The following is a 16,944-nucleotide window of genomic DNA, read 5'->3' on the forward strand; positions in this document are numbered from 1 at the left end:
TTATCATGGGAGATGAATTTTTTTCTTTATGAAAGTATGTGACATGAACAAGATGCTTAAAATGCTAGTTTCCTTTTTTCCTTTGAGTGTGATTGAATGTAAAACTAACATCTAAATGTACAGGAATGTAATTATAGGCAGATTTATAGAACATGAGTGTCTACCCTTTAATAAATGTTCAAAAATGAGGTCAAATTAATGAACTGGGGAGAAACTACTGTGTTACAAAGTCCAGAAAATGCTGCTTTATTATTTGGATTAAGCGTGTCTCCCTGAATTAAAGACACTTTCTCAAGGGAATCTTGGTATTAAGACTTTAAGATACTTTAGTATGTGTATTAAGATGGCTGAAGGCATTTTAACTGTGTATCTGAGGGTGTCTTACTAACATGTTCTTTTTACATCATTTTATCTATATCTTTGGACATTTTATGTTTTTCTGTAAGAGAGCTCCCATGAAAAATCCATTTGTCACCATGTTATCGTTATGTAGATAAGAAAATAAAAGAGAAGCCAGATTGAGGACCAGACAAACTGTGAAAGGGAGTGTGCGCCCTCTAGTGACCCACATTTATTTCTCCCAGGGTCTTACACAGCTCTTCTTTTTGGTTTCATCATTTTAAGTAAACATCAAATTTGATTTTAAAATAAATGGCTCAGAGTTTTCCACTTGAGCATATTATATTGTATGATCATAGATTTATTACTATGACAAGATTTCATCAATCACTTAAGAGAATATTTCTATTAACCTGTGTTAAGGTGATTTTCTTGCACAGAACTGTGTTTCAAAGGGACTTTCAATTTACTGAAAATGAAAAATAGGCTCTAGGCATCTGTGGCTTAGCAACATTTTATTTCCAATCCTCTGGGTCATGCAATTTTTGTCCACATACTTGCACACTCCTTGGCTTTAAAACTAATTCCTCTAATATAGCTGATTCTGACATCTTAGAATTTGGTGAATTTCCTTAATTTTTAAGGTATGTTTTCCTGGAAGTTCTACTAACAGAAGATGTGAAAGTGACTTCTTTGGAGCCCTATCATGTTTTAGAAATAAGTATTACCAAAGTATTTTTAAATGGTTAAAATCCATTACCAAATAAATAAGATTATTTTAGTCATTTTTATCTACCAGATGCTAAATATTTTAGTTAAGTTTTACTTTTTGCACAGAAACAAAATTTTGCAGGAGTTTCATTTAGTTCAGTGCACTCAGCTATCCTGGAGGTACAAAGATTAATATCAATGCCAGATAACTCATGGAGGTTTCTAGCATTTATAGCTTAAAAATATTAAATCGCTGGGTTTGTATCCAAAGGCATATATTTTAAAAGATAGTATTTTTATACTCCTTAAACATATAATTTGTTTTGCCATAATTGACAACGAACAAGATGCACAATTTTAAGGACAAATTTTATGTATTGGTTTAGAATTCAGATTTTGAAGCACATGTTAAATAGGCCTATTTTAGGACAAGGTAAACTACATAGAAATTGATTTTTTAGTATCTTTTCAAGATGCATTTCTTTACAATCTGGAATCATTAAATTTTACTGTACTGAAACATATAATTTTATGAGTGATGTACTTAAACTTACACATATAAAACTAGAAATACATTTAAGCTTGTAAATAAGATCATGCAAACATAAGGAAAATAGATTATTTGATAGGCCTGTTACTGTAGCAAGTTTATGATAATTGAAGACAGTGTCCTTTCTCACTCATCATATTTTGTTTCAGGTGCCGTGTAAACTGTTGAGAGGAGTTTATAGGGTTCTTACTATAACTGGGAGTTATAACATCCTTGGATGCTAATTTGATTGCTAGATAAACAGACTAATATAATTAGAATATCAATGCTGCAATGTAAGCGAAACTGACCTTAGCTATGTATTTCAGGTCAAAAGTGCTTTAATTAGTGAGGTAAATATACACATTTAAGAATAATTTATAAAAAGTATATGTTAGTTTCTATTTTAAGACCAGTTTGATGGAAGCTTGTTAACTTTCACAGTTTAAAGGTAGAAGTAAAGGAAGACCACAGAAGTTAAGTCACAAGCCTAAGAAAAAAGTATGAGGATCAAGATGATTGATTAAAACCTGGGATACCTGACTTTAAGTTCAGTAATTTTCTACTGCACCATATTTACCTTACATTTAAACCTGTACAAACATACACACACACACATAGAAACACATACATCACACACATTAAAAAACTATAAGGCAATCACGTGGCCCTATCTCTTCCCTTCAACCAAGAAAAACACACCAACACTATACAAACACACTCTCACACACGTGCGTGCATGTGTATAAAGTACACAAACTACCTTAATTTGGAGGAGGTGTTTATGGAAATGTTGACTCGTTTTCCCCAAGTTTAATAGGATTTTCTCCTTTACAATATTTTATAACTCTGAAAGTATGGTAATTACTCAGCACATCTTAAAGTTTTAAAAATACTTTATTTTTAGCACTAACAGGATTTATACCAATTTTCATTTGATATTTTATAAGATCTCGCTGATTCAAATTGAATTTGTAGTCTATTTTATTTTTAAAAGCAAGTAACATGTAGCAAGATAAAGGAATGAGGGACTGTCTTTCCCAGAAAGAAAGTTGAAGGGGGAGGGGGAGTGAGAGATTGATCAAGAAAATCTTCACAGAGGTTGTATATCTTGAACTAAATTTTGGAAGATGAATAGAAGTTCATCAGATGGTCTGGGATCAAGAGAGTACCCACATACCAATATGGAATTTGTTTCCTCATTTTCTAGAAATTGAAGAAGATAATTATTAAAAATATAATTAATGGGGGCACCTTCCTGGTTCAGGTCATGATCCCAGGGTCCTGGGTTTGATCTTCACTTTGAAACCTGAGTTGGGCCCCCTGCCCAGTGGGAAATGTGCTTCTCTCTCACCCTGTCCCTCCCCCACTTGTGCTTGCTCTCTTATTCTGTCTCTCAAATAAATGAATAAAAATCTTTTAAAAAATTAACAAAATTTTAAATTCTTACCTCACTTCCAAAAAGATTTCTTCCATGCTATAATACCAGTGAAAAAGAATCATTTTGTTTCCATTAACCACGAAATTGTGTTCTAGCTAATTAAAATGAACATTTAAAATTTGGCTTGTTAAGTTACGTGGTCTAGGTCTAGAGCCTTAGGATCCTGTAAGAGTTAACGTATTGCACAAGAGTCAACACTTTACTTTCTAAAGATCTTTAGCTTCTTAAGAAGAGGCTCTTAAGTTTTTATGAAATTCTATGTGCAAAGATGTTTAAAGATGTAAAATGGCCATTCATAGCCTAGCTCACTAATCAAATCAGTTAAGTCTGGGAGCTTGGAGGATTCCTATTTTCAAAGTTTACTCATTTGGGAATGATGAATTCCAAATGGTATATTGAAAGTGACTGAGCTAAAGTTTATGTAAATGTGCCATGTTAGTTTAATATTTTATATGGCAGTCACTGTACAGAAAATTAACATAATATAATCAGTGCCTATTGAGTCTCTTCTGACCTAATTAGAGTGATCATCATATAGCACAAGTTCCATACAATGACATACTATTGACATTTCAAAACTGGCAAGTTTTTAAAGTGCAAGTATTTATCTAGTTCTTTGGATTGTGTTTCTGTGTTTTTTTAAAAAAATTATTTAAAGTATTTACATACACACATATGTTTCCCAATTTTGACCATAAGGGAATGTAACTGACCTAATTTGCATGATCTTTATGGAAAATTTAACTGGATGAAGTAGAGTCCATTTGTAAAATACAGTCATTTTTTTTAAGAGAGAGGGATGGGCAGGAGAGGGAGAATCTTAAGCAGGTTCCATGCCCAGAACAGAGCCTGATGGAGGGGCTCAATGTGGGGCTAGATCTCACAACTGTGAGATGGGGTTCTGAGCTGAAATCAAGAGTCTGACACTTAACCGACTGAACCAGCCAGACACCCCTGTACAATACAATCTTAAGGGAAAACCTTAACCTTCTGAATTTTTGGTATATACACACCATAATTTTTGATATTTTGAAACTTCCAGGAAATGGAAGGTCTCTTTGAAAATGACCTTGGTTTGATAATAAATCCTTTGTAAATAACACAAATTGAAAGATATGTTTGCTCTGCTCTATGGGACCTCACAAATTTTTAGTTTTATAATGAGTGTCTTTGTAAAAAAGATAAAGATGTCACTTCACTGCTAACCATACATAAAAACAAAAATGAGATTTTTAGAACATGCTTGAAAAACACAGAACAGAGTACTCATCAACAATGATAGGAGAATAATCATTTTGCAAACAGAATAAGAAGTCATAATTTTCATAGTAGAGAAAAAGGATTTTAAGTTTGCTAAAGTTAGAGTGGATTTAAGGGTAGAATATGTCCATAATAACATACAGACATACTTGTCTATTGTAATATATATAATGTTACAGAGTAAAATATGTTATGAGAGTAGGATGAGGAAATAATAAAGAATAGAATAGTGGGCTGATTCTGAGGGTGTAGAGGCCCATTATGAGACTTACTATAAACCAGCTCATTAACAATGACTTCATGAGAATTTTAAAAGTGAAGAAAAAAGAATTAGTAGAAATGTGTGATTTTGTGAAGAAAGAAAAGTACATGCACAGAATCTAAGATTTAATATGGCATTGAAAATAATTTTTCAGTGTTTTTCTTGAGGGTTTTTGAGAAGGTAACTGAGTTACATCTGTATGATATCTTTAGTTGGTGACCAAATCCCCAGCTTCAGATAGTACAAAGGATGGTAGAAAATACCACTTGCAAAATGCTGGGAGAGTAGATAGCAACCAGTTTATGACCACGTATGGATTAAAATCAGGGGAATCTGTTAACTTGCCATACATGCCAGCTGAAATATCTTAAAAAATATTTAATAGTAGTGAAAATATGAAAACTAGGGGACAAACCACAGAAGGTGATGAAGCAGGAGCTGCCAAATTGATAAAGAATAAACGAAATCTGCAGTTGTTACTTGGAAGCCAGGATCTGAGTAGGAGCCAAAAAGGAGACCTTGTTCATTTTGCTAAAAGTGGTAGAAATGTCTCTGAGACTCAGCATTGAATGTGGGCTGTTGGTGCTCAGAAAAAGAGCAGGAGGGCCTTTCCTTTTGAAACCCTGTCTCTGATTCCCCTTCACCCTTCCATTCTCATTGTTGGCATAAAGAGATGGGGATGCCTACTGGATAATATTGGAGAGGGCAAACAGTGCTAGCAGCTGACAGTTAATTCCCAGAACTCTAAGGGATGGTGTTGAATGTTAGATGTTGGAGTGGGGGCTGACTGTATATCACATTGGGACAGAAAAAGTTTCAGTAAGCAACTCAGAAAGATGGTCAAAGCAGCAAGCCCAAATGGAAGTGACAGGAAAAACAACAACAAAATCCCATACAAGTAGGATTAGGTAAGGACAAGCTCAGAGATTAAATCATGTAAGAGTTAAGTTTAGGTGCCACCTGTTTCCAAAGGAATCAACGTGTCACAATTAGGAAAGAAGAGAGAAAACAGAGTCTAACAGCTGAGAATAGTACAAACTCATTGACATTTTGCTTCATTCTATTTCAGAAGAAAAGTATGACATATTAACCTATGTGCCTATGAATAGACATTTTTTCCTTAGGTTAAGCACTGCGCTCACAACCACCCTAGAAAAATTTGAAATCCCTTTAAAAATACGTATAACAAAAACAGGAGCATAATCACTCTCCAAAGCATCTTTAGGTAAAAGAGAAGTTCAGGCATCCCGTGCAACCTCTTTCCAAATTTATAAAGTCAGACAAACAAAAAAAAAATTGAATGAAGAAAGATCTCTCAGAGGAATTTCACATCCTGTTGCCTGAATTGATCTGAATTATTAGAACTGCATGCCAACTGGTGCCCAGGCCTCCCTTAAAGTAGAGTCTTCACAGACTGAGCAGCAAGCAGATGGTTACCATGGTGTTGACTCCACAAAGCCTTCATTGTGTGGAGATAACCAATTTACTTGACAGAGTCTCTAGTCTAGAAGCTGATTTAATCCTAATTCATTGAAAAGGTATTTTTTTTATTATCAAAAAAAAAAAAAAGTCACAGTGCAAGCTGAGCCCCGGTTTAATGTCTAAAGTACTTTATTTTGTTAAATAGATGTTTTACTAAACCACACTTTCTGGTAATGTGGACAGATGCATTTTTATCTCTGTTATCTATGGAAGTTAATACCATGGCATATAGGGAGCACTTAGTATAAGTTTTGCGGCAAAAGTGAAGGGAAATATTTTACTATTTTAAAAGGAAGCATATATAGCTTTCTTCATAAAGACAAAAGTCTAAAAGTCATATAAATTTTTTTTTCTGGATGAAATTTATTTACTGTCACATTGAATAAGTAACTTTTTTTTTTTTGCAGTGGATTGGAGATGGTGGTAAATGATAATTATAACATGCGTGTAAACAAGACCAGTGTAAATTCTGGGACTACTAGAAAACTTTCTCCAACATAGGTCTTAGCAGAGCTCCCCCAGCTGGGATACCAGCTGTGTACCTTTAGTCAAGTTTTAGATTCATAGACTTGTAGGTAGAAGTGAACAATCTTTCCTAGAGACAATCTGAATCAAAAGGGTGAGACCAATGAGATCAAGTTTAAAGGGGAATTTGGCAGTGAATCCTGGATATTCACATCTCACCTTTATGAGTCAGAGTGTATTTGGTGTGTAATTGGGTCAGGCTGATTTAAAGGGAAAAAGGACAAGTTTGACCAAAGGGGCTAAAGTGGATTATGCTTAACAGCCAAGTTTTTAAGAAAGAAGTATTCTAATGGATAGATGAATAAGAGCAAAGGATTTTACTTAATTGGAGTAAGGACAAAAGTTGAGTGTGGCCCTGAGCTCCCTAAGAAACTTGAACTGAGATTTGTTTCTAGAAGGTCTTGAATAAAGGGCAAAGTTGTATATAGGCTTAAGTGGTCTGTCAAGGCCAAATAAGGATAATTTTGATCTTTATGCTAAGAAAAATGGGAAGTCTTTGAAGGTCAGGAAGGCAAACTCGCTCAAATGTAAGAGAAGGGAAGAGAACAGATAAGATTGAATATTTGGACATACGAAGTGGAAGAAATTCTAGTCTGATAATTGCACTTTTCTTGGTGGAGTAAAAAAATGTCATTTTTTGATAGCTGAAGAAAGAGGATAAGTTAGTGCTTTAAGAGCTTTGGAAAAAGTTTAAAATAGTTCCCGTGGAGAGTCAGAGTTCAAGGTGAAAACAACTAAATATGGAGGATGCTGAGTTCATTTGAGGCTGTTGATCATTGCTTTAGTTTGGGTTCCCTGGGAGTGGATCTGGAGACAAAGATTTAGGTGCATACAGTTTATTGGGGATGTGATCCCAGGAAGCAAAGCAGGGGTGAGGTTAGGAAAAGAAGGCAGCCAATAAAAGACAATTCACAAGTGGGTTATTGCTGGGTGCAAGTGGAGTTGAATCCATCTGGGAACCCTCTAAGGTTCTCTGTTATTTTCATCATTATGGTCACACCAAAGGGCAAGGGAGCTGGGATATTGATCTACCGACTCTGGTGTTATTAAAGGTCACTGCTGATACTGACGTCTCAGCACTTCTGGCCTGCCCCATGCACTGGCAAGTGAATGCCTGCAGTCAGACAAACACAGTGATGTTTATATTGTACCAAAGAAAAAAACAAAAATGCTTTTCTTAAAATATTCTGATGGAAAACATGCACTGAATTTTGTAGGTGGCTGAATGACCAGAGTCAGAAATTTGATTTAGTGAGTCAACAACAGAGAGAGAGAGATGTTTAGAAGCATGCAACAGGACTCTATTTCAACATCACCATTATGAATGAAGAAATAGGAAACCCAATAACTAAACTTAGAGGAAAAAACAAATGTGGGGAAGATAACAATCACTATGCATAACAAAATGAAAATCCATATACATTTACAGTTCACATTGCAAATAAAAGTTTTGACTTTCAGTGACATGAGATGGGAGTAGAAATCTCTGAATTCAAGAGGTATCTGTTCCTTCAATTTCTTGTTGGGTACCCTTCACTCAGTAAATATTTGTCACTGTGAACCAGGCCCTATTTGAGGTGAAGGATATAATGGTAAACAAGATAAATTAAGTTCCTTCTCCATGGAACTAACAGTTGGACATCAATTAACTTAATTTCTTTGCGCTTCTGTTCCTTTACATCATCAGAGAGATTAATAATACCTTACCATAGGCTTTTTCAAGAACGCAAAGAGATTGTTTTAGGAAACGTTTCATGTTGTATGAAGCTCTGTATCAGTTTAATTTTAAAACAATAGTCTGCAACTAACATGAGAAACTTTATCAGGTTTCTATGACTGAAATCCCTGAACTATGAGTTCAGGAAATCACCTCCTTGGGCCCCTGGATGGCTCAGTCGGTTAAGCGTCTGACTCTTGATTTTGGCTCACGTTGTGATCTCAGGGTTGTGAGATCAAGCCCTGCATTGGACTTGATGCTGGGCATGGAGCCTGCTTAAGATTCTCTCTCTTCCTTTCCCTCTTTTCCTGACCTGCATGCACTCTCTTTCTCAAAAAAGGGGGGGGGAAGGGGAAGAAAGAAAGAAAAAAAAAGAGGGAAGTTAGCTCCTAAGTTTGTGGTTCTGTAGAACTAGCTTGGTGATGTGTAAACATAACTAGTTTATGTGAGAAATTCTGGGAAGTCTTAGCTCAATTTAACTCCAATGTGAATTAAAAGTCTAATATGGAAGTCAAAACATTGACCAGACTCATAGGCTGCATATCTAAGAAGATAATTGTCTATTCTTTCCTAATTGCACTAAGCACTAACACTGACATGATGTCTTTAGGAGCCAAATTTTAATACTGACAAGTGAAGGGATCAGTCATGGATTCCTATCCTAGGAATAGGATAGGGTGCCATCAGATATTTTCTAGTGGATTGAGAGTTAATTTCAAGTATTTGAGAGTTTTCTTGGATAGGAAGATATGGCATGGTGATAAAAGTGTATTACTTGGTGTCTTAAATTTTGTATTTGTACTTGTGTTGTCCTTCACAAACTTCCTATGAAAATTGAGTAAATATTTTTTCTGGGGACTTTGTTGCCTGTTGTTTTAATAATCTTGGATTAGATGATTTCTAAATTCTTTCATAGATTCTTTACAGGTGCTGATAAAATCTAGGGGTTCTTTCTCAGGAAGAATGCACACACACTTAGAATTGTGCCTGGAATTTCAAGTGATGCACAGATATCCTCCTCCTTTGCAACCCGTCCATGACTCTCCTTCACTCTCTGCTTTAACTCAATCTGATTGACTTGATTGAACAGTTAACTCTCATTGGCTCCATAGGTCTCTACAATAAAAGAATGAGAATATCAGGGTATATAATTAGATGTCTAATGCAGCATAACAACACACTGCAAATTTAGTGGCTTAAAACTGAAGTAATTGATCTTTTCTCACAGTTCTGCAATGTGGGCAGGGCTCTCTGGGTAGTTCTCAGGCTCTAAGTGATATCAGTTAGAGAATTCATTTGGTTATATTCAGCTGGTGTTTGAGATGGGGTAAAAGAAAGGCTTATTCACGTGGGGAGTGCCTCATTGTCTTTCATGTTGTCTCTCCACCTGGCTAGATCAAGCTTCCTTAAAGGGCCATTGGAATTCTTAGATAACAGTTACATTCTCAGTGTATGTTCTAAGAGGAAAAGATCCAGAGTACAAGCACTTATGAAGCCTCTGCTTGTGTTATGCTTACTAATATCTTGCTTGTCATAGCAAGTCACATGGCCAAATTCAGAGTCAGTATTGTTGGAGACTACATAAGGGCATGGATCTCAAAGGTATGGTTCAATGGGAGCTACCAGCAGGAATTTTTTGTTTGCTGTAAGTACTTTCCAGAAAGGAAGAGCATTATCTTGGGAAGTAGTAATTTTTCAGCCAGTGCAAACATTCAAGCAGAGGCAGAGTGATAGCTTATAGGAGATACTGTAGAGAGGTGATTGCTACGTTGAGCTTAATAAAATGACCTCCATGATCATAAGACTGTAGATCAAAGCTACCTCCAAATTTTGAGCCTACATAACCAGGGAAATGGTAGTGCTATTAACAGTAACAGGGGCATCAGGCAGGAGTCTCAGATTGGAAGGAAAATGGTAAATGTGGATAGATTGCTTTTTTTTCTCATATGGAAGAAAGAGATAATCAAGAAATAATGACCCTTATTTTTTCCTGTCTTAGGTTGGATGTCGATATAACTGAACTTCACAGTTGGATTACTCGTTCAGAAGCTGTGTTGCAGAGTCCTGAATTTGCAATCTATCGGAAGGAAGGCAACTTCTCAGACCTTAAAGAAAAAGTCAATGTAGGTTATGCATTAGTTGTTATGTATTTTCCTAAGTTTTGCTGTTTGTAAACTCTGTGCTTTGTACTATCTGATTCTATCAATTGAAAAGATTAAAGCAATATGGAATAATGCTTTTAAATATATCTTTAATGTCTATTTTACATATCCAGCAGAATCAGTGTTTAGCATCGAGAAATCTTTTCTGGTTCTGCTGTGACTGAGCAGTATGCTTTTCATAAACCTTCTTTAACTTTTATATTATTTAGCTGTAAATTAACAATTTTATAACATGAACTAATTGATTTTCCCTCATGTACTGTTCTGTCACCTCAAGGCTGGGACTTAGCAAGCTTGCAGAATAGAATGGACCCTTAGAAATACTATACTTAGGACCCTGTTTGTGCTCTCATTATCATCAAAAAGTTATTCTTTATACTCATTTAGTACTTGCCATAACAGATTTGCATTTTCCAGATCCTTATGTATTGCATTACCATAACTAGAAGATGTCCAGCCTTTTTCAATATTTATTTATAGTAAGAGGTGATTTGCTGTTTTTATTCCCTGCTGAGACATTATAGTTTTGTCCTTTACAATAGGGATTTTCATTAATTTAGTAGGAGCTGCTTCACCTTCAAGGACATTATGAAGGCTTTGATATTTCAACTTCGACAATTATAAAACATCCATTTTGGTCATTGTTTGTGAGAGCGTTTCTAAGAGGCAGATAAATGCTCTGTAGCGGGCAGACTAAAGAAACAAATATTCTGAATGTCAAATAGTTTTAGCTATAGGAAGGTCACGTGGGGGGGAATAAATCAGTTTCATGTTTTGAGCAATCAGTTTCATACCAGACGAACTCTCTGAGATTTTTCCAAACACAACACTATCTTAGATACAAGCTAATACTTGCTCTGGGATTGGAAAATTTGGAGAGCAAAAAATGATTTTCTTCTAGGAGAAAGTAATCTATTTTTTAGGCTGCTTGAGGTAGGGGAGATGTTGATTCCATCAACATGTCTCAGAGTTAATGATTTATAAATTGGGAAGTTATTTTAAAAGCATTATTTTATAGACTGTTATTAGTATAATAATAGACAATTGTAAATAATTTCAAGAAATGAGCACTATGCTGTTAATGTTTTAGTTTTAAAATTAAACTGAAGCATAGTATATATAGTAGAGAATTAGCAAAATGTGTTATTTCAAAGAACACTCATTGGATGGTATGTTTTTTGTTATGATTGTGGAGGGAAATTCAATGAATAGAAAACTGCTTAGAGAGGGTGAACTCTCTAAAATACATTTTATTTTTTTATTTATTTCTTTTTCTAAAATACATTTTAAAGGTCATGTGACATATTTGGCCACTGAAAGTATGAGTCACCTTGGGCTTTTATTAGCTAATTTATATTTTTTAAAATTTATCTCAATAATCTACTTATCTGTTTGTCATCCTATGTCTGTATCTTAAAACAGCTCTGATAAAGCAGGAAAATTGAGTTCCAGCATTTCAAGAATATAAATTCAAAAATTTCCTGTTATCATATGGTTACCTAGAAGCAATTTGCATTTGATCAATAGTGTCAGTGATGACAGACTGAAAGTGCTAAAAAAATGTACAATATTGTATGAGTGGTTTTCTGATGCCTCGTGAGTCACCTTTATCAACTGCTCTCATTTTCTGAAATAACATCATTCTTAATTGCCTACTAAAATAGGACATGAAATGATTTACCTAGACATTTCCTTCAGGCTAAATATAATATATATGTATTAAAAATCCTTGAGAGAAATACATAGTAATGATGATGGAGATGCAGTTTAGGTGTACATTAATTTTCTTCTTCACCTGCCAGTTTATGTAACTTATTTTGAACACAGGGGAGGCCCATCTCATGAACTTGAATGGTAGTCATTTTTAGGCGTCCATTAAAAATGGCTAAATATTGCCTTCTTTTTTTCTTTCACTGACTCCTTCATTCATCTACTACTGTCAAGTACTTTCAGCCAATTAGAATGTCCTAGAATATTATCAGTTCAGTTTTATATACTTTTAAACCTAACATAAATTTTCCTTCTCTATTAGCCATGTGTTTTATTTATATAATTAAAATAATGTGCTTACTTAAAAGTTGAATTCTAGGGAACATTTCTACTCCAAGTGGTCCCTGGACGACCAACATTGGCATCATCTGTGAACTTATTAGAAATGTGTGAGGTCAGACCTAAAGAATCAGAATTTGCATTTGAACAAGATCCACAGGTGACTCGTTTGTATATAAAGGTCTGAGAATCAGTACTCAAAGGCACCATCTGAGACTTTTCCGGACTCCTAGATCATTTACTCATTCTGTCAATGTCACCACAGTTGAGAATTTTAAGCTGAATTAACAGGTATAACTGCTCAACTTCTTGAGTTGAGCACGTGGTAATATACGATAGTAATTTAAAAAACAAAACAATCTAGTCTTACTGCAAGGTGGTTGTATACCTGTATAGTGTTCTCTTGAAAGCCTTCACACTGGCTATTTAGGTCAATAGGCCTTGGGCTCTTTCTGGACCCATGCTTGCTCCCACCCACACCAAATCAACTTTTAAATAAGTTCTGTTGGAAATCCTCAAGCCAGTTAATTCTACATTTCTTTTATGTCTTTTTTTTTATTATTATAAATTTTTATTTATTTATGATAGTCACACAGAGAGAGAGAGAGAGAGAGGCAGAGACACAGGCAGAGGGAGAAGCAGGCTCCATGCACCGGGAGCCCGACGTGGGATTCGATCCCGGGTCTCCAGGATCACGCCCTGGGCCAAAGGCAGGCGCCAAACCGCTGCGCCACCCAGGGATCCCTCTTTTATGTCTTTTATCTGGGTTTGCCCCCCACAATATACATACATATCTCTGCTCATCTGTGCTTTCTGGTATCTTCCTCTCTCTGCTCTTCTACAAGCCTGTTCTGCCTTGGTGCCTTCCCATGCACACCCCCTGTGCATTCTGAAGTCCTTCTTCCAAAACAAACTTTCTATCCTATGTACTTGTTCTATTCATACATGGAAACCACCTTTACCCTCAAGAACACCACTAAGACTAATGATTCTTCCACTCCTCCACTCATTTAGAATTGCTAGTTTCCTCACTTCCCAGAGCCAATTCCTAAAGTACTGCTCTCTGTGTAGAGATATCTTGTCTCTTGTGTTTCATGCCCAGTGGCTATCTGTCACTCACCATTGTATGATATTATTTTCTCATTGAAGACTTTGGCACCAAGATGACAGTCTTCTCCACTCAAGTTATGCCTTCATCCTTAGAAATCTCAGCCCATGTTGGTTGTCTTGCTATCTCCAAAAGTTTCCATTTCCCTAATCTCCTCAATTCAGCTACATCCTTGCATCACTATTCTGTAGGTGTTTCACTGTCAGACATTACTCTGTTTCTGAAATGCTACATTTAGACAGAGTCTTTGGTACTTCTGCATTGACTTTCCATGCATTCCTAGTAAATTTTCTTTTCTATTTCTCTCAATTCTTTTCTATTTCTCTCAGTTATTTCAAGTTTTTAATGGATCTCCTAAACTCCCCCCCCCCGCCCCCGTTTATGGTAGATGACTTTCCCTCGTAGTTTACTTAAGGTAATATCTATCAAATTATGTGTATTTGTGCTCATGTTCTCTTTTTTCTCCCTCTGCCTTGGTGGAAAAGATGGTGCTTTGGCTAGCTAAGGCTAATCTGTGTGTGTGTTCGTGGTCGTGTTCTCAATATCTTCACTATCTATGTCCTAAGGAGCCTGCTTCTATTTAGCCACATGTCCACATGCTTAATAAACCCTCATCTCCTATAAACACATAGGAATATTTTTGTGTCTTTGTTACTCATCCTTTCTGCAGGACTAGACTCTCTTAACTTCTTTGTCCTTCATGAAATACTTTCCTCCCTGGGTTTTGGGGATACCATTATCTACTGGTTACCTTTTGTATGTTTTTGGCTATTTTTTCTATCTCCCTTTTCCTTTATTGTTGATATTCTACGCAGTTCTTCCCTTGTTTCTCTTCTCTGGATTATATTCATTCCTTCCTATTCAAATAACACCTATTTTCTTATGGCCCCCAAATATGTATCATTAGCTCATGTTTCTCCCTTTAAAACCCAAACTAGTTTATTTAATTACTTAATAGAGAACATTAATTGGATATTTGCCTGAAAACCTAAAATAAATCTCATCACCTCAGCTCTCCTTTATTCTTTGTCTTTCCTTTCTTTTTTTTCCAACAGCCTAATCCAGAAACCTAAAAGCTAACTGGGTCACCTAGGTTTTTTTCCCCTTCCATTTGCAAGTCCACCCAAGTTCAGTTAATTTCATTCCCTTAACTGCTCTTGAAACTGTCCAATTCTCCCCATTCCCATCACTACAACCCTGATTAAAGCTAATATGATGGGTTACCTGTTTAAAGTGACAATCCCTAGGCCATCTTCCCCACCACTAATTTTGTATTCCTTTAGCGGTTTTCGTATCACTTTTGTTAAAGTGAACTTACTAAAACATAAATATTATTCTGTTATGCTTCTGTTGATATTCATTTGAGAAAGCAAAAAGTAGCCACTGATGTCAGGAGCTGGCTTAGCACTTCAATTAGTCCTTCGAGATGCTCAGAGCCATACTAGTTGCTTTCAGCTAATCTGTGGTATTCTCCTGCTGAATATGCACAAGGGCTCAGAATGCCAGCACCGGACAAGGCCAATTCATGATTGTGGTGGATCAAGCCAAAAACATAACTCTTTTGTAATCCTGTTTCAATACAGACCCCTCAAATTGTACAAACCACCCGAAATGACTGCATATCCCCTCATCTTCCCTAATGTGACAAATTATGCTGCCTTACTAATCATAATTTTAGCCTCTCTACATTGATTCTGACATCTAGATAAAAATGTTTAAGATGTCCAGTCATAGAAGTACCTGCATTTCGTTACAGCATCTAATTAAAGGCAAAACCCTGTTTCCTTGGCCATTCTCCTCACCTACGTGTGTCCCAAATCCAACCCCATAGTTCGCTATTATATGCCGCCTCTCCTGTTGCAACAACTAAATCAACTTAACTTTATCTATAGGCATGTACCTGATGGCCTTTGACTAGAAGGCATTGACAAAGTCAGTATCTTCATGTTGCTTTGTGAAGGCTGCCATGACCTATATTCTGTTACCTTATCCATACTGATCTGGCCATTATAACATTGATTAGATTGCTGGTTTCTGGAAATTAATGTCTGGAACTTAATTTGGTTTTGTTTTTTGTTTGTTTTGGTTTGGCTTACTTTGATTTTGGCACGCCAGTGCCTCATATAGTACCTGGTACTTAGCACAGTTGATATTTGACTATATGAATAAGTGATTTTTTTTCAGTTCCTCGGGCACATTTTTAAGTCAGGCTCTGCTACCAATATGAAGGATGTAACAACTTCTGAATAAACATTTGAGTGAATAAATTACTTTTTCTGTCAAAGGGCAAAACTTCATTATAGAATGTTAAGTGAATAGAAAATTAATTGCTTCTAAAGTCAGAGTAGGCCTCTGGGGAATCTGAAACTTACTTTCATATTAATTAGAGAAGATGTCATGAAAGGAGGCGGCTTTTAAGAGATGCCGATAAAGAAGGAGGAAGAGGTCATAGAGTGTTTTTAATCAACTTATTAGAGAATCAGTAAACTTCCCTTCTTTGTATACTTTGCTTAAAACTTAATTATGTTTCTTTTTTCTCTATATTATTATACAACTCAGTTGCCTTTTATATTGCACTTGAAGTTACACATTTTAGAATTCATGATTTCCTGGTATCTCTAAGAATTTTTATGGGCCTTTAATATATTTTAAAATTAACGATACATTTCATATGGAATGGTCAACTGAAGCCTTTTTTTAGCTTCTGTTTTCTTTACTTGAAATTATCTGTACTAGATACTTCACAATTTGAGTAGTAGCTTCTAAACATATGATCACATATGGAATATATATTGACTAAAGTATTTCATTTTTTCTGTTAAGAAAACTCATTTCAAAAGCATATATTCTATTATAAAAATAGGCACTTTTAAGATTAAAAATACTATCTATGTGTACATACACACACACACATATTACATAGAAGATAAACAGAGAGACATACAGAAAAGCAAGATGCATTTCCTAAGGACAATAGATTAGAGAAAGATCATAATGTCTAGGACAGAAATGTTTTCCTGAGTAAGGTGATTTCTAAGGGGTAGTTTTAGTTATTGGTACTTAATACTATAAGAAGCATTGCACCTGGCAAGAAGAAAATTGGTACCCTTCATGAAAGATCTTTCTGTATAGTGGTGAGTACAGATACTTGGACTAATACTGAAGATGAAACGCATAGAGCAAAGTGGATGTCATGGTTAAAGAGCATTCAGGGGCTACTTTTGGCTTTGAAAAAAAGGGGAGGACAGCCTGGGTGGCTCAGCGGTTTAGCGCTGCCTTCAGCTCAGGGGATGATCCTGGAGACCTGGGATCGAGTCCCATGTCAGGTTCCCTGCATGGAGCCTGCTTCTCCCTCTGCC

General features: G+C 35.7%; 1 protein-coding gene across 15 annotated transcripts in view; it reads left to right on the forward strand.

The window, feature by feature from the left end:
- The window catches only part of DMD (dystrophin), a 2,162,139-nt gene that overhangs the window by 779,357 nt on the left and 1,365,838 nt on the right, over nt 1–16,944 (forward strand). For all 15 annotated transcript variants that reach the window (XM_077887780.1, XM_077887782.1, XM_077887777.1 and 12 more), the window contains one exon: nt 10,266–10,389. In XM_077887780.1, coding sequence (XP_077743906.1) covers nt 10,266–10,389 — 124 coding nt within the window. The remainder of the gene's footprint in view (nt 1–10,265; nt 10,390–16,944) is intronic.

The sequence above is a fragment of the Canis aureus genome, chromosome X (assembly GCF_053574225.1).
Source record: "Canis aureus isolate CA01 chromosome X, VMU_Caureus_v.1.0, whole genome shotgun sequence".
NCBI lineage: Eukaryota > Metazoa > Chordata > Mammalia > Carnivora > Canidae > Canis > Canis aureus.